The sequence below is a fragment of the Salmo salar genome, chromosome 12 (genome assembly GCF_965601325.2).
Source record: "Salmo salar chromosome 12, fSalSal1, whole genome shotgun sequence".
Lineage (NCBI taxonomy): Eukaryota > Metazoa > Chordata > Actinopteri > Salmoniformes > Salmonidae > Salmo > Salmo salar.
Genome location: NC_138302.1, coordinates 51,885,165 through 51,904,595, shown reverse-complemented (window position 1 = coordinate 51,904,595; position 19,431 = coordinate 51,885,165). Strand labels below are relative to the sequence as shown.

Below are 19,431 nucleotides of genomic sequence, written 5' to 3'. Positions count from 1 at the left end.
AGCTGGTCATCGTTGTCTCTAATTGGAGGTCATATTTAGGTTGGTGTTTGTCCCACCTGGGTTTGTGGGAGATTAATTTTGAGTAGTGTATGTTTCACCTCTGCGTCACGGTTTGTTGTTTTGTCATTCAGTTTATTTATGTATTGCATAGTTTCACTGTATAAATAAAATGTGGAACGACACACACGCTGCACTTTGGTCTCCTCCTTTCGACAACCGTGACAGGAGGGGGGTGGGGGGGTTCCTAAATAATGTTCCTCAATATTAAGATGTTCCTAATGTTTTGTACACTATATATTGTATATACTGAACAAAAATATAAATGTGACATATAAAGTGTTGGTCCGATGCTTCATGAGCTGAAATAAAAGATCCCAGAAATGTTCCATATGCAAAAAAAGCTTATTTCTCTCAAATTTTGTGCACAAATGTGTTTACATCCCTGTTAGTGAGCATTTCTCTTTTGCCATGATAATCCATCCACCTGACAGGTGTGGCATATCAAGAAGCTGATTAAGCAGCATGAACACTAAAAGGCCACTCTAAAATGTGCAGTTTTGTTACACAATGCCACATATGTCTCAAGTTGAGGGAGCGTGCAATTGGCATACTGACTGCAGGCATGTTCACCAGACCTGATGCCAGAGAATCTAATGTTCATTTCTCTAGCATGAGCCGCCTCCAACGTCGTTTTGGAAATTTGGCAGTGCGTTCAACCGGCCTCACAACTGCAGACCACATGTAACCACACAAGCCCAGGACCTACACATCCGGCTTCTTTACCCGCAGGAAAACCAATGGTTTGGAACAGAGCCAGATCACATGTGGGTAATGCGGCGATCTGAAAATTCGTCATTGGCTTTGATACTCTGACTGGTTAGAGATGATCCAATCGCTGATAACTTTGTTTTTTACAACGCCCCTCGTGCCTGTAAGTAGAAGCCTAAGTGTTGTTGTTCATTAGTTTAGGGGAGGGTTAGTGGAAAATAATAAAGGAACATATATTTAAAAAGACGTGTGTATGCAGTGCATTCGGAAAGTATTCAGACCCCTTGACTTTCTCCACATTTTGTTACATTCCAGGCTTATTCTAAAATGGATTTAATCGTTTTTTTTTCATTCATCGATCTATACCCCCCATAATTACAAAGCATAAACAGGTTCATTCAAAGATGAGTGGACAGAACATACACGCCTGTATTGGGGGAGTTTCTCTCATTCTTCTCTGCAGATCCTCTCAAGCTCTGTCAGGTTGGATGGGGAGCATCACTGCACAGCTATTTTCAGGTCTCTCTAGAGTTGTTAGATCGGGTTCAAGTTTGGGCTCTGATTGGGCCACTCAAGGACATTCAGAAACTTGTCCTGAAGCCACTCCTGCATTGTCTTGTCTGTGTGCTTAGGGTTGTTGTCCTGTTGGAATGTGAACCCTTTCGCCCCAGTCTGAGGTCCTGAGCGCTCTGGAGCAGGTTTTCATTAAGGATCTCTCTGTACTTTGCGCCGTTCATCTTTCCCTCGATCCTGACTAGTCTCCCAGTCCCTGCCGCTGAAAAACATCCCCATAGCCAGATGCTGCACCACCATGCTTTAACCGTCGGGATGGTGCCACATTTCCTCTAGACGTGACGCTTGGCATTCAGGCCAAAGAGTGCAATCTTATATTTATCAGACCAGAGAATCTTGTTTTTCATGGTCTGAGAGTCATTTAGGTGCACTTTGGCAAACTCCAAGTGGGCTGACATGTGCCTTTTACTGAGGAGTGGCTGCCGTCTGGCCACTCCACCATGAATGCCTGATTGGTGGAGTGCTGCAGAGATGGTTGTCCTTCTGGAAGGTTCTCCCATCTCCACAGAGGAACTCTGGAGCTCTGTCAGAGTGACCATCGTCAGAGTGAATACTTTCCGAATGCACTGTATATCTCACACCGACCAACCGACTGACACACACACACACACACACACACACACACACACACACACACACACACACACACACACACACACACACACACACACACACACACACACACACACACACACACACACACACACACACACACACACACACACACACACACACACACACACACACACACACACACACACACTTTTGTTCTACTATCCTTGTGGAGACCAAGCAATTAATTCCCATTCAAAATCATATTTTCCCTAACCTCTAATCCTTAACCTAACCCTAACCTGAACCCTAATTCTAACCCTAAACTAACACCTAAGCCTAAAATAATATTTTTCCTTTCAGGGACCAGCGAAATGTCCCCACTTGTTTTATTATTTTTGTGAACACAGGCACAGGCAAATACACACGTACACATACACAAACACGCACACACACACAGGTAATGGCTTGCATAGTGACACAAGAATCCTTCAAGCCTCATGGTGATCAATCTAAAAGGGGAGGTGGTAAACACAAATGTCTCTCTGTCCTTTCAAGGAGTCTATCTGCCCTTGTTAAAAACAGAGGTCCTTTAAATGAGCAGATGAGAGAAAAAAAACATGGGAATTGGCTGTTATTGATCAAAGAGAGAGGCCCTTTTCCTCCTTGCTTTCTATAGCATGGACACAAAGAGCTAACCGATGCATCATACATCAAGCGTATCATATCCGACTCCACTGATTGCCTGTTACAGATATGATGAAGAGCTGGTGAATAGAGATTAATTAGGCACTCATCACAGAAAATGCTGAGGAGAGAATCAGTTATGAGCTTGTGTGTGTATACGTGTGTGTGCGTAATTGGGAATGTGTTCCAGTGTGTGTGTGTATGTGTGTGTGTTCAATGGTAAGTGTGTGTAATTGTTCATGTGTTCCAGTGTGTGTGTGTGTGTTCAATGGTAAATGTGTGTAATTGTGACTGTGTGTGTGCGTGTGTGTGTAATTGTGTGTGTGTGTGTGTGTGTGTGTGTGTGTGTGTGTGTGTGTGTGTGTGTGTGTGTGTGTGTGTGTGTGTGTGTGTGTGTGTGTACATGCACGCTTATGAGAGAATGTGTGGAGCATGACATGGAGCTGTGACTTTGGTAACAGTAACAACACCACTGAGGGCTCATTAGTGGCTACTCTCCCCCTCACTACACTGGTCTAGTGATGGGTTTTAGCCGACATATCTGGCAACACCCCGCTACTAGCTAATTAGCACCCAGCGCTCATTACCCGTTCAGGACCCAATCAGGGCCTCTCTAAAAGAGCCTAGTACATCATCTGTGGACCCGACAGAAGCGCAGTGTGACAGTAAGAGCAGTCACCAATGATTCATATGCGAGAGATGGAGGGTAAGAGTTTGGCAAAATGGGCAACAGAGGGGTTTGTATACAGATTTTTACTTTTGGATGATTTAACCCACACAAAGTGTGGGCCCATCCACAGAAATTGTAATAATGGAGCAGTACGCCTAGGTAGACCATCCACCTCTTTCTCAGTGTGGGGTGACGTTTCCCCGAGTCAATGTTCTGGGGTCAGTTTAGCATTTTCCACAATAATGATTAAAGGGGGAACTGCACCTGCTGATTTAACCTCGTTTTTAGTCTTGCTCCTCCAGAAAATCTGGCGGCCATGACATAAGCCAAATGTGAGTTGGCTTGGGGGTGAAAGGGCGAAATATAGAAATACATCACACAGATGTAGCTTCGGCTTCAAGTCACTTGTAATGAGTGTTTTTTTTTAAAATAAAATCGTCAACCATTTGCATAGGTTCAAAATAGAATGTTTCACAAATGCACAAAATATCTTGTATCGAATTACATAGCTCTTACAATTGTTCAATAAACCAGTAGTCTAATTTATTCATTACAATGGCTCAATTAATACATTTTTATTTTATCTCTTTTTAAATTGAAACTATGAAATGCAATTACAAACCTTTAACCTTTTTAAATGCACCACGTATCGCACTATTTATTAACACCATGAATTATCATGGTATATACTGTTCCTATATTTATTACATATGTCATTCATTCATTCCTATCAGTATATAAACTCGTCCTAATAACAAAGAAAACATGTATTAAATTCCTCAGATTTAGTGCTTTAGATTACAACAACATTCACATTTCCCAAAGGTTTTCCATTGCTCCCATTCACCAACACACACAGGAGCTGTGGGCGTGGTCTCTCTCGGGCCAACTCTGATCAAAAAGTCACCTTCTGCAGGTGAGGAGCCTTCTAGCAAGCTAGTTAGCAAAAAGCCTAATAGCTCATTTCCAAGTGGTCTAAACATACAAATAACACATTTAAATTGTTTTAAACATGTTTGTTACTGCCTAATAACACACAGTAACATCTGTAACATTCTGACATGAACAAATACATTAGACAATGCGTTCTTACCTGAACGGGGAAATATACAAACAATTCACACTGAGCTGGGAAGCACCATGGGTCCATATAGGAATTCCTAGGTATAGCCAATCAAACATCAATAGAGCACACAGATTGTATCATCAACATATTACTTACTGGTACACATTATGATTCTGCATGATTATTTCGTTGTTATTATTAAGGTACGTTTCATTCTATCACACCCACGCTGTTTCCCCCCACTCAGTCACAACAAACAGACCGCCTGCATGTTGAGTTCAATAACTACCGGCAGATGTATGCTGCAATGCCGGAGGAGGCTTTGAATAGGTCAGTAGCCTAAAGAATAATATGAGAAGAGTGCAATTGCTGAATGTATGTAGATATTCGAAAGTGTTTCGATGAATTGCAATGTAGTAACAGGTCCATGTAAAATAAACACTTTACATAATATCACAGAGGCAGTGTTTCACTGATATAACAATGTGCACCTTTCGACTTTAATTGTCATTCCCAGCTGATACAGATACCGTGCCTATTTTCATTTTGTCTGGCGGTAACAGGGCTGCCTTGGCAAATATGTCAGAGTGGTCATACCTTCCCGTGTGGTGTCCCGTATACAACAGGAGTTTGCTGATCCTGGTGTAGAATAGACAGGGTTTCTCCCTCCACATAAAGTAAAAGTTGCGTCGAGTAAAAATGTTATGTTTAAGTGCCAGGTCTCTCTCCATTCAGAGAGGTCAGTATCAAGCCTGTCTGTCAGTAAGGACTCCATCACATCATCTTGCAAGTCTCCAAGTGCTGGCTCCATAGAAGCATCTGTGAACACATACACACCCGACACTGTTCTATTACCAATGGCAGTTAGGATAGGTGATATCTGACAAACAAACATAAACTGTGTTGAAGTCTCACCAACAGGTCAGACTAAACCTACCCAATTCTGGTCTCCTAAACGATGACCGTTGGTGAGCAGGCAAGAGGTGAGACTAGAGGTAAGGTCTTTGTCAGCGCCACTATGATGGGCACGGCAGCCGTAGATCAGCTCCTTCAACAAAGATACTGGTCGGTCACACACAAACACAGAGCACTGATTACATTATCAATGATGGTTATGAATTCTATTTCAGATATCATGATATGTGAAGTGAAATAGAATGGCAAACTCAATGATCAGGCTGGATCCACCAGGCTAGGTTATGAAGGTGAATTGGGACAAAACCCCAAACTGTTTTGACCTTTGACCAGGTCAAATGTCACCAACCTGATTCAAGTGTCCTCCCCATTCCATTTATAGGAATGCTCACATCGGGGGCATGTCTGAGTGATGCTGAGGTTCCCCTTGCTGGTCTTCTCTATGTTGCATGTTCAGCTGCAAACTGGACATCTCTCGAACTATTGCAGCAGGCAATCCCCATAAACAATGTACTTATTTTGAGGTGGTGTTGACTGGGAGGGCCTGTGACAGGGTGATACAACAGACAAATTGCATTTTGTTATAAAGGACAACGCGTTTTGATAATGCACTTCACTACTTGTATCTGTTGGTCCCATGTTCCATGAGCTGAAATAGAAGATTCCAGAAATGTTCCATACGCACAAAAATATTATTTCTCTCAAATGTTGTGCATAAATTTGTTACATCCCTGTTACTGATCATTTCTAAGACAATCCATCCACCTGACAGGTGTGGCATATCAAGAAGCTGATTAAACAGCATGATCTTTACACAGGTGCACCTTGTGCTGGGGGCAATAAAAGGCCACTCTAAAATGTGCAGTTTTGTCATCCAACACAATGCCACAGATGTCTCAATTTGTGATGGAGTGTACAATTGGCATGCTGACTTCAGGAATGTCCACATGAGCTGTTGCCAAAGAAATGACTGTTAATTTCTCCAACATCTTTTAAGAGAATTTGGCAGTACATCCAACCGGCCTCACAACCCCAGACCATGTCTAACCACGCCAGCTCAGGACCTCCACATCTGGCTTCTTCACCTCACTTGGACAGCTGATGAAATTGTGGGTACACACAACTGAAGAATTTCTTGACAAACTGTCAGAAACCATCTCAGGGAAGCACAACGGTGTGCTCGTCATCCTCACAGGGGTCTTGACCTCACAGCAGTTTGGTGTCGTAACCAACTTCAGTGGGCAAATGCTCACCTTCGATGGCCACTGGCACATTGGAGAAGTGTGCTCTTTACGGATGAATCCCGGTTTCAAATGTCACAGGCAGATGGCTAACAGCATGTATGGCGTTGAGTAGGCGAGTGGTTTGCTGATGTCAACATCATGAACAGAGTGCCACATGGTGGTGGTCGGTTATGGTATGGGCAGGCATAAGCTACAGACAACAAACACAATTGCATTTTATCAATGTAAATTTTAATGCGCAGAGATACCGTGAAGAGATCCTGAGGCCCATTGTCATACCACTCATTCACCACCATCACCTCATGTTTCATCATGATAATGCATGGCCCCATGTCGCAAGGATCTGTAAGATAATTCCCGGAAGCTGAAAATGTCCCAGTTCTTCTTTGGCCTCCATACTCACCAGACTTGTCCCCAATTGAGCATGTTTGGAATTCCCGGAGAGATATTTAATCATGTCTGCGCGTTGAACTGAGAACCCAACTGGCTGTACGCACTCAGACAGTATATCCTGAGAGAGCCATGTTTTGGTGAAACTGAGCATGTTTCAATCCCTGATGTCTCTCTGGAAGGAAATCCTCGCCCTGAGCACATCTACTTTATTTATCCAGAGACTAAACATTAGCGAGTAATATACACGGAAGTGATGGGTGGTGTGCGCGCCTCCTGAGTCGGACTAGAAGTCCACTCCGTGTACATCTTTTCCACCGGCTGTGTTTTGGGTCAGCCTCTGGAATCAGTTAAATTGCCCTGGGGGTATGAACAAAGGATTAGATTCAGGAAAGTCGCATTCCTGGTTGTAATGCTGGTAATGTTAGTGAGTTACCGCCGCTCTGATATCCAAAAGTTGTGGGCTAATAACGTAAGAAATAACACATAGAAAAACAAAATACCGCAAAGTTGCCGAGGGGTTAGAAGCACGCCTGTCCGATCTATCGGCGCCATTTTCTTCATGTGATTTTCTTCTAACATTGTTAGCTACGTTACACCAGAGAGGTCATTATATTCCAGTATCTCTGGTTATACTCACCACCACTGGTCATTGCACACCAAGCTAAAGTTACTGGTGCAGACTTGAGGACCGATAAACTCCAACCACCTATTCCTCATTCTAGGGTCCTTCGGCAGGGCATGCAAACTATATAAATTTGCCTGTGGAGGCACGGTCAATCCGCATAGGGTCTGTGATCCTTTGAACACATTGGGGGCAATGAAACAACAGAGCCCCTTTCAATGAAGGGAAGCAAAGTGGGCGGAGGGGCGAATTGCACGTGGAGCTTGGCAAAAGAGGGCATGATTTGTTGACATACTTGTAATCCAAACCCAACGTTAATTTACTCGTTGTGACGTACTGAGGTTCCAAACTCCATTTTAGAAGAGACTGACTTTACACTTTGTAGTAAATTTTGACACTATAATAAATGTTTATTACTCATGTCTATGCCACATAAGGCCATTTTCAAAGGGATTAGTTGCATTTTAGGGGAAGTTGCTCTTTAATGTTATTGGGGGAGGTTACGCTGATCCTATATCTGTATATAGAGAAAATGTCACCCCGGGGCCTCTTTCTCCCTAGAAGAGCCTCCTTTTTCACAAGACACTTTTATTCCGAGGTGTGGGATGCTAAAGTGGAGGAAGACTTAGATGTTATTTTTAAGTTTCTCTTACAATGTTCTTGCATCATTCAAGAACGAAAAAGAAAGGAGTCAAACCTGGAGTTAGAAAACCTAGAGTTGTCAATCCTAGACTTCACAGTTCTGATTTTTGTACTGCAATGTCATTTCAAGGCGATACACCGTATGATTTGAATGCCAATTAAATGAAATATTAAGAAACAAAGTCGTCAAAGTTAAAAAGGCGATATACTGTATGATTTGAATGCCAATTAAATGAACAATTAAGAAACAAAGTCAAAGTTAAAAAGACTAAGAAAACCAAGACAGTGTATTGTATTGATGTGCAGTTCGCAAACGATTCATTCTCTTTAAACAACGATTCATTCTCTTTTAACCTCCTAGAGTCGATTGACGCATGGGTGACACACATGTTTTTTTCGCACTGGATGCGTCTCAAATCGACCGCATCCGCCAGTGTTGCACTTCCACACCTGCGGTGAAAGGTGGCAGAGCTAGAGCGGGGTTTGTAAGACCAATAGATATCCCGAAAATGGATCTTCTCACGAAAACGTGCTAGCCCTGTTCGTTATTGTTTAAAGCTGGCATACACAGTATGCACAGTATACACTCTTTCTTCATCAACAATGATACATGATTGAACATCCATGGCTGACAGGCTTGTGAGTCGAGACCAGTGCCATCAAATAATAAAAAATAAAAAAAGTCAAACAACTATTAAATATTAAAAACAGAGTAAAAACAATAACATCTAAACATTTAAAATAGAATGAATGCCCTTTTTAATTGAAGAAATAGGAAATAATAGAAAAATGAGTCCTCCAGCCCCCTCTAATGATATGTTGAAGCAACCCCAGTCTCTACTCAGTTGGCATGGGCAGATCGGTGGTAGAGCTAGTTGGGGATATTCAGTAACATAAAAACATACTTTTCCCAAAGATAAATGAGAAGATGTGTCAAATCATCCCTCTATGGCAGTGATGGATGATGCCCTGCCAGTTGCGCTGGCGGTAGGTTGAAGTTTAATTGTTGTTTATTTCTCGTGGCTGACTGAGGGTTGGTGTTCCGGTGGTCATTTGAAATCCTACTGGTGATGATGAACGTAGGCTTTACTCTAGAACAAGGGTAGGTCCAAGGTTGTCAACGGGGTATCAGGTGATGAACATAAGCCAGTGGAGGCTCCTCAGAGGAGGAAAGGGAGGACCTCAGTGATTTTCAGAAAAATCTAAATTGTAAAACGTTTAAAAAGTTAACCTTTTTAGATAAAACTATACTAAATATAATCACATCACGAAATAATTGATTAAAACAAACTATTTTGCAATGAAGTTCTACAGTAGCCTCAACAGCACTCTGTAGGGTAGCACCACGGTGTAGCCGGAGGACAGCTTGCTTCCGTCCTCCTCTGGATACATTGACTTCAATACAAAACCTATGAGGCTCATGACTCTCACCCCCTTCCGTAGACTTACACAGTAATTATGACAACTTCCGGAGGGCATCCTCCAATCAGAGCTCTTGCAGCATGAACTGACATGTTGTCCACCCAGTCAACAGAACAGAGACTGAATTTAGTACTGAAAGCATAAGATACAGCTAGCTAGCACTGCATGAAGGAAAAGCAAGCAAAATGAAGGAGAAGCAAGATAGAGATTGTATTTTCTTTTTTCACTTACAGTCCATTCGGAAAATATTCAGACCCCTTGAATTTTTCGACATTTTGTTATGTTACAGCCTTATTCTAAAATGGATGAAATACTCCCCCCCCCCCCCCACCCCCCTCAATCTACACACAATACCCTATAATGACAAAGCAAAAACTGAAATATCACATTTACAAAAGTATTCTGAAACTTTGCTCTGTACTTAGTTGAAGCAGCTATTTTCAGGGCCTTGGTCAGGGATGTGACCAACAACCCGATAGTCACTCTGACTGCGCGATGGGAGAACCTTCTAGAAGATCAACTGTCTCTGCAGTACTCAACCAATCAGGCCTTTATGGAAGAGTGGCCAGACGGAAGCCACTCATCAGTTAAAGGCACATGACAGCCCACTTGGAGTTTGCCAACATTTCTGGTCTGATGAAACCAAGATTGAACTCTATGGCCTGAATGCCAAGCGTCACGTCTGGAAGAAACCTGACACCATCTCTATGGTGAAGCATGGTGGTGTCAGCATCATGCTGTGGGGATGTTTTTCAGCGGCAGGGGCTGGGAGACTAGTCAGGATCGAGGCAAAGATGAAGGCAAAGATGAACTGAGCAAAGTACAGAGAGATCCTTGATGAAAACCTGCTCCAGAGCGCTCAGGACCTCAGACTGGGGTGAAGGTTCACCTTCCAACAAGACAGCGACCCTAAGCAGACAGCCAAGACAACGCAGGAGTTGCTTCGGGACAAGTCTCTGAATGTCCTTGAGTGGCCCAGCCAGAGCCCGGACTTGAACCAGATCAAACATCTCTGGAGAGACCTGAAAATAGCTTTTCAGCGACGCTCCCCATCCAACCTGACAGAGCTTGAGAGGATCTGCAGAGAAGAATGGGAGAAACTCCCCAAATACTGGTGTGCTAAGCTTGTAGCGTCATACCCAAGAAGATTTGAGGCTGTAATCACTGCCAAAGGTGCTTAAACAAGGTACTGAGTAAAGGGACTGAATACTTATATAAATGTGAAAATTAAGTTTCATTTTAAAAAAAAACTGTTTTTGCTTCGTCATTATGGGGTATTTTATGTAGATTGATGGGGGAAAGATACTATTTAATCCATTTTAGAAGAAGGCTGTAATGCAACAAAATGTGGAAAAATGTCAAGGGGTCTGAATACTTTCCGAATGCACTGTATTAGTGTGTAGCCCAAACTGTTTGGACGCTACAGACAGGCTGTACTGACTTCAGACGAGTACCAAGATGCTTATGGGGGTCGTAGATCACTAGTTTGTAGACCAAACCGTTTGGACGCTACAGACGATTTTGTGAGAAGACTGATTTTCGGGATGTCTCATGGTCTGACATACACTGCTCTCGCTCTGTCACTTTTCACCGCAGATGCGTAAGTGTTACATAGGTGGATGCGGTGGATTGAGACACATCCATTGCAAAAAAATGATATCTCTAGATAAACTGACAGATTTTTATGGTGATTTTTGGATTATGCTAATTCGATTTCCACGGAGGAGTGGACATCGACCTTAGGGCAGGTTAAACAAGTACAGGAACATTTTGAGACAATTTTCTCTGGAGGCATATACCTTTAGCTTTAGTAGCTTTCCCAGGGGATTTCTTCTGGGCTCTATCTTGAGCCTTCTCAACCGGAGCCTCATCCACAGAGGGTCCAGGGGAGGCTGCTGCTGTTAAAGCAGCCTTTTTTGGGGGACTGGCACTTCCCGTGGAGCCTCTCTTCCTCTTGCCTGGGGCAATGCTGGAGCTCCTAGGGCTGAGGGATGGTGGGTCTGCCTCTGTCTGCCTCAGTGGAGAGCCCTGCTGGGGGAGGCGCAGAGAACAGGGGGGGCTACCTTGGGTTTGAGAGTGATGTGCTGACAGAGGGGGACCTTGGATGCCGGGGCGGGTGCCTCCAGTGTGATGAGGGGGGCAAGTATGTGGCCGGTGGGTTGACCGTCACTATGACAGAGGGCATACTCTTCTCCTTCTGGAGGGCGGGGTCTGTGGGCTGTTTCTGTGCAGATTCTGCCTCAGTGGAGCCCTCTGGTTGGCTGATGGAGGCCTGCTCTTTCGGGCAGCTGTGGCCTGCGAAGCCTCTTCTCACGCATGATCTTCTCAAAGGTCTTCACCTTCACACTGGCACCAGATACAGCATCGCTCTGACAGTTAGCAGGGCAGGCCTAAAGACAACAGGACCACAGATTCAGTGATTAAAGGTCCAATGCAGCCATTGTTATCATGGTTATCATTGTTATATTGGGTAACAATTAAGTACCTTTCTGAGAATGTTTTCAATTAAAATTGTCAAAAAGAAACAAAAATACCTCCCTAATAATTTTGCTAAGAATGTCTGAGAGTGGTCTGAGTGGTGAGGGGAAAACTAAAAACTAGCTGTTATTGACAGAGGTTTGGAAGTCTTTCTTTTTGGTCAATTAACTAATTTATCGTCTGGTGACATCACCATGCAGTCCAAAACTCCATCTCATCTAAACAGGCTGAAATTTCAGTCTGTCTTTTCAAACATCTCTTACACTGAAAGGGCATTATCATAATTTTCACAATTTCAATGTATTATTCCAACTTCACAGTGTGGAAAACATTAGGAACACCTGCTCTTTCCATGACATAGACTGACCAGGTGAATCTAGGTAAAAGCTCTGATACCTTATTGATGTCACTTGTTAAATCCACTTCAATCAGTGTAGATGAGGGGAGAAGACAGGTTAAAGAAGGATTTTTAAGCCTTGAGACAGAGGGTGAATGGACAAGACCAAAGATTTAAGTGCCTTTGAACGGGGTACGGTAATAGGTGCCAGGCGCCCCAGTTTGAGCTGCTGGGTTTTTCACGCTCAACAGTTTTCCATGTGTATCAAGAATGGTCTACTACCAATTGGAGGCAACATGGTCCAGCATCTCATAATGATGAGTGAGAAAGTTAGACACACAAATATCATACCCCATTTGCCCCAATACTTTTGGTCCCCTAAAATGAGGGGACTATGTACAAAAAGTGCTGTAATTTCTAAACAGTTCACCCAATATGGATGAAAATACCCTCAAAATAAAGTAAACGTCTGCACTTTAATCTCATAGTCATTGTATAATTTCAAATCCAAAGTTCTGGAGTACAGAGCCAAAACAACAAAAACATCATCAATGTCCCAATACTTTTTGAGCTCACTGTATATATTTTCAGAAATGATGATCAAATCAAATCAAATTTATTTATATAGCCCTTCGTACATCAGCTGATATCTCAAAGTGTTGTACAGAAACCCAGCCTAAAACCCCAAACAGCAAGCAAAGCATGTGAAAGAAGCACGGTGGCTAGGAAAAACTCCCTCGGAAAAACTCCCTAGAAAGGCCAAAAACCTAGGAAGAAACCTAGAGAGGAACCAGGCTATGAGGGGTGGCCAGTCCTCTTCTGGCTGTGCAGGGTGGATATTATAACAGAACATGGTCAAGATGTTAAAATGTTCATAAATGACCAGCATGGTCAAATAATAATAATCATAGTAGTTGTCGAGGGTGCAACAAGCACGTCCGGTGAACAGGTCAGGGTTCCATAGCCGCAGGCAGAACAGTTGAAACTGGAGCAGCAGCACGGCCAGGTGGACTGGGGACAGCAAGGAGTCATCATACCAGGTAGTCCTGAGGCATGGTCCTAGGGCTCAGGTCCTCCGAGAGAAAGACAGAAAGAGAGAAAGAGAGAATTAGAGAGAGCATATTTAAATTCACACAGGACACCGGATAAGACAAGAGAAATACTCCAGATGTAACAGACTGACCCTAGCCCCCCGACACATAAACTACTGCAGCATAAATACTGGAGGCTGAGACAGGAGGGATCAGAAGACACTGTGGCCCCATCCGATGATACCCCCGGACAGGGCCAAACAGGCAGGATATAACCCCACCCACTTTGCCAAAGCACAGCCCCCACACCACTAGAGGGATGTCTCCAACCACCAACTTACCGTCCTAAGACAAGGCCCGAGTATAGCCCACAACGATCTCCGCCATGGCACAACCCAAGGGGGGGCGCCAACCCAGACAGGAAGACCACGTCAGTGAATTAGCTTTTATTGTTTAAAGAAATTATGAAAGAGATTGGTGTGTTTTTTCTCTATCTAAGGTATGCATAAGCAAATATTAAATGTAATTCATCATCATTCATTCGTTTTTGGCCCTAGTGCAAAAATTACCATGACAACTTTGTTGATGCGCAGTATGCGTGGATTCTTGGCTCCTCCCTTTCCGGAGTTTGAGGCAGAGCCTAGGATTTTCCCATTGGGCGCCTTCTGTCCCTGGGCCTGCATCCTGGCAAGCCTTCTCCCTGTGGATCTCCTCCAGGGTTTTCACCTTCACTCCTCCCACAGGAGGGGCCCTCCGGCTGGGCATGTCTAGCCTCTCTAGGGTAGGTTAAATGAAATTGTCTCACCTACTCAACAGCCAGTGGAATCCCGTGGCGCGTTATTCAAATACCTTAGAAATGCTATTACTTCAATTTCTCAAACATATGACTATTTTACACCATTTTAAAGACAAGACTCACGTCCACGGGAGAGGCATTTGAAAGTAAACATAAATGTTTTATCAAAATATGTTTTTTTGGCAGAACTTCCTTCTTGAACATGTGAACTGTCATGTGCCTGTATGCCATCTGTAAATACGAATAAAACATTTAAATTACAAGCCTAGTTGGTTAACCTCTATGGGCTAGGTGCGTCCCACCTACTCAACAGCCAGTGTAATCCCGTGGCGCGTTATTCAAATACCTTAGAAATGCTATTACTTCAATTTCTCAAACATATGACTATTTTACACCATTTTAAAGATAAGACTCTCGTTAATCTAACCACACTGTCCGATTAGAAAAAGGCTTTACAATGAAAGCAAAACATTAGATTATGTCAGCAGAGTACCCAGCCAGAAGAGTACCCAGCTTTTTGCCGCCTTCTGAGAGCCTATGGGAGCCGTAGGAAATGTCACGTTACAGCAGAGATCCTCAGTTTTCAATAAAGAGAGTGAAGAAGCCCAAGAAATTGTCAGACAGGCCACTTCCTGTAAGGAATCTTCTCAGGTTTTTGCCTGCCATATGAGTTCTGTTATACTCACAGACACCATTCAAACAGTTTTAGAAACTTTAGGGTGTTTTCTATCCAAAGCCAATAATTATATGCATATTCTAGTTTCTAGGCAGTAGTAATAACCAGATTAAATCGGGTACGTTTTTTATCTGGCCGTGTAAATACTGCCCCCTATCCCTAACAGGCTAGGTGGGTGGGTCCATGGGAGTCACCTGGAGTTGCTTCCACAGCCGGCTGCTTGGCCTTCATGAGGCTGGGGATGGGCCCCTGGTCCTCATCCAGCTTCTTGGCAAGGAAGATCACAGAGGTCTTCACATTGGCTTTTTGCGAGTTTGCTGGTGGTGCCTTTCTTTGGGGCAGTGGTAGAGGTGGTTGTATCAGGGACTGAAGTGAAAGGGTCGTCCCCCTGACCCTGTACCTGTCCCTAGGACTTAGCCACCTTCTCCTGCCTGATCTCCTCCAGGTGTCTTATGCAGATAACTTCAGGTGTCCTTGTCTCACTGTTGATCTCAACTGAGGGAGAGGCTAGTTAGAGTTAAGACAATAACACATTTTATTCAACATAATGAAAAAAAATGTGTCTACTGTTAAGATAACGTTTCAATGTAGATTATATGAGCCTCTCGAAGCTAAACAGGATAATAAGCAAAGAAATCTAGAATTAGAATGACTAAGGAACATTTTGAGAGAAATTGCAGGACATTACTGAATGTATTTGGGATGTGTTCCTCCCGACAGGTCCAAAGGCAGGGGTACAGTCCCTGACCCAGGTTTCTATATTGGCCACTCGAGACACACAGCCTCGAGTCAGAAAAGCTTAAAGGGGATTCCTCTAAGGTCTTTTAAATACAACCCTGTTTTGTCTCTGAGTTACTGAAAGATGAAGCGGTCAAATGGTATTTCCTAAATTAATTGAAAAATAAATTATTTCCAAACAATATCAATATGATTAATACCTCCCTATATAATTTTAACCTAGCGCTCTAATCACCTTGAAGGACTGCTCCATTGTTTCTTTGAGCTGGGTATCTTTGCGCTGGGTATCTTTGTGCTGTGTATCTTTGAGCTGTAGCTTTGTGCTGTGAATCTTTGAGCTGTAGCTTTGTGCTGGGTATCTTTCCGCTTCACAGCTCCTTCCTGCACTTTGGACTATTTGCTACTTAATTAATATGTGGCTTTTAATTGTTGTTTATATTATATTTCTCTCTACATTGTTTGGTCTTCCGGTTCAGTCATGTAAAGTGTTGTGTGACATTTATAAATTGCACTTTAAATAAACGTGACATGACAGTAAGTACACTACATAGGTATTAAAGTGTCTTGGTGTGTTTCTTACCATCTTCGTCCTCATCATCATCTGCTCGGTTGATGACCACAGGCAGGTTTGTGGGTCTCGGAACATTCACCGGAGTCTCCGCCTTGATGACCCCACAGAGCTGTGGATTGGCTGGGCTGGGGAATGGGACAGAGACAAGAGGGACAGGATTCTCATGAGGCTCCTCCTTTTCTTTTAGGGCCAAATCTGAGTGACAAAACCATCCAGTTCAGTAACTACAGATAATATCTGGTTCTGATGAAGGTTCATAAGTGAGCCCAAATATGTTATTTAGCTCAATCCTGAATGTACGAAGCTGAGGGTCCAAACATTAGGAACACCTCCCCAGGGGCGAAAATCTGATATCCACTTTGGAGGGGACAATTACATTAAATTTTCTCAAGAGCAATTCCTGAGGAGGACACCAAAAGTAGTGCTGTAACACATAGCCTACATTGTAATATGGTAAATGTATACTGAGGAACCAAAGAAATAAGGTGTTTGCCGTACTCCTAACTACCGGTACCCAAAACTACACAACTAATCACAACAGCAATACCATTGCCTTTAACAAATCTTAGTTCAGTCACCAATTTAAGTTGAGAGTGGGGGTATCCATGGCATTTTCCAATTATGTTCCTATTTTACAAGTCAAAAAAATTGAGAACCTTTCATAATGTTGCCAAACAAAGACTCAACAAACTTACCTGAGACTCCCTGTCTCTGCCAGTCTGTCCCTGCATATCTGTCCCCAACTCTGCTGTCTGTGTGCCATCTGTTGCCTGCTCTGCCTAATGACATCATTGTGAAACATTTCCATTAGAATTTCATTTCTTTCTTATGAACATTTTATCAACTAGTCTTTGAGATATTAGGCTACTAGGGTTCTTACTATGCGTTTTGGTGTATTGAAAAATACTCTGATGTCCGTCTTTTATTTTTCTGCCATTTTTCTACCTGGCTGGCTGGCTACACACACAGTGTGTAGGTTATTTACAGTAGGAGATGGGCTTCTATCATCTTCAATCATTCTATATGGGCTTCGATCTAAAAGGTAGCTAGCAAATGTGAAACGGATTAAAATGACAAGAGTTGACAGCTGTATGAGTTCACCATTTACACAACATATGCTGCAACCTTTTGTCATTTTAATAGTTTGTTTCATATTGGCTGGCTTCCAACAATAGCTGAATTTGCAAAGCTAGCGAGCACCAATTCAGTTTCAGTGGTGTTTGCTATAATCTTTGCTACCCGGGTTAAATAAAGGTGAAATAAAATAAATAAATAAAAGTTCCCTTGCGACAATTTAGCTTTTGCAACGAGACCATTAAATATATTTAAGACAATGGTAGAAGAGAGTGTAGTTCTGTTCAGTTTGGACTTCAGTTTATCGCTAACCTTATCACAGGGACTTTGAAGCACTAACTTACATCATCTGCATGCTGATTCCATCTTTGATGGCGCCACATAAATGGAATAGGTACTAGCTAGCTTAATAGTTAATATTTGCGCGCAAGCTCTGCACATTCAGCTAGTGTGTGTGCGCGCGATTGACTGGATGAACCTCACGGCAGTTACGTAGCAAGCTAAGGAACTGGCAGTGGATCAAACCATTGTGATCAAAGGGCGGGGGGGTCGCAATCTTTTGAAACTTAAAAATGCGCTATTAAGTGTCTATAATCAGCACAATTGCTTTCATTGCGTATTATTAATATTATTTAAATTACATAGTTATGTTTCAGTGATATATTGGGGGGGACAAATCATATTTTTCCCAGGATGGGGGGGGTCGTGTCCCCCCCGTCCCCCCCCGGGATTTCCGCCCCTGCACCTCCCTAATATTGAGTTGCGCCCTCTTTTGCCCTCAGAACAGCCTATATTCGTCGGGGCATGGACTCTACAAGCTGTCGAAAGCTTCCCACAGGGATGCTGGCCCCCATGTTGACTCCAATGCTTCCCTTGATGCTAAGGAGGTAAAGATCAGTAAGCTAATGGTGTCTTGGTCAGGATCGGCCTCTTGAGAGCGACTACGCACTTTTGTTGGGTGGTACGTAGTGGCCTTCTATGAAGTGGGGTTTGTCATGGTGGAAGGCACAGTGCGGCTTCTGGCAGCCAGCAGGATGGGTCTCAAAGTAACATGCAATCTCCTTTCTATAGTATTTTTCTACAAGAAGGAAAGAGGGAGAGGGCAGGTCAGAACATGTAGCAACACTGACAGCTAATTTAAAGCTAGAATCCTTATTTGCTACATGCATTTCTGGACTTAAAAATGTATGATATATACCCATTGATTCTTGAAGAATATAACTTAGAAATGCCTCATGAGCTTAGTTCAACTGTCACACTCCATGAGAATCCAAAATATCAGCTTGTTTTACTCCAATGTATATGTAAACAAACACTATATATACTCAAAACATGGTTAAAACTATACTTTTGGTCTGTCCTTGCATCCATAGCTCTGTGTATGAATTTGAAAGTGGTTACATTTCTCCAGGCCCATGCCTCAACCTTTTTAGCAAAACAGAGGCGGGGTACCCTTGTTATTTTTTCAATTAAAAAGGATTCTGAATTTAATAAAAAAATAGAATGGAACACAGATATTTCGATGGTTATGACTCAAAACTAAGGTTTTCATATTCCGGAACTTTCAGTATATTCCATGGTTTTCCCGAAATCGCAGTTGGAGGATTCCCGGAATCAGGAGGGAATAAGTAGGAAACTCGGAATCCTCCAACCAGGATTTCTTGAAAACCAGGGAATGTATTTGTCACGGTTGTCATAAGGAGAAGAGGACCAAGGTGCAGCGTGTGTGTCGTTCCACATTTTATTTAATCTGTGAAACTATGCAATACATAAATAAACTGAATAAACAAAACAAACCGTGACACAGTGTAACGGTTGTCGTCGGATTGAGACCAAAACGCAGCAGGTATATGTGTACTCATCTTCTTTTATTACGGAAAGAAGGAAAAACCAAAATAAACACGTACACCAAAAGAAACACAACGACGAATAAACAGTCCTGTAAGGCCATAAGCTATACATGGAACAATCTTCCACAAACTACAAAACAAAACACATACCTATATATAGGACTCTCAATCAGAGGCAACTAAAAACACCTGCCTCCAATTGAGAGTCCAACAGCCAAACATAGACACAGAAATATAAAGAACTAGAAAGAACATAGAAATACAAACATAGAACATAACCCAAAACCCGGAACTAACAAATCAAACCCCCTTTAAATACAACACAC

The 19,431-nt window shown here is 42.8% G+C and overlaps 1 protein-coding gene across 1 annotated transcript; it reads right to left on the bottom strand.

The window, feature by feature from the left end:
• Window positions 1-13,483: 13,483 nt before the first annotated feature.
• LOC106565212 (uncharacterized) lies at window positions 13,484-17,712 on the bottom strand. The gene is made up of 3 exons (XM_082959031.1): window positions 16,877-17,712; window positions 16,191-16,306; window positions 13,484-15,367 (listed from the first exon to the last, which is right to left on the bottom strand). The coding sequence occupies exons 1-3, from the start codon at window positions 16,987-16,989 to the stop codon at window positions 15,279-15,281; spliced, it is 318 nt and encodes a 105-aa protein (XP_082815157.1). The 5' UTR covers window positions 16,990-17,712; the 3' UTR covers window positions 13,484-15,278.
• Between the last annotated feature and the right edge of the window lie 1,719 nt (window positions 17,713-19,431).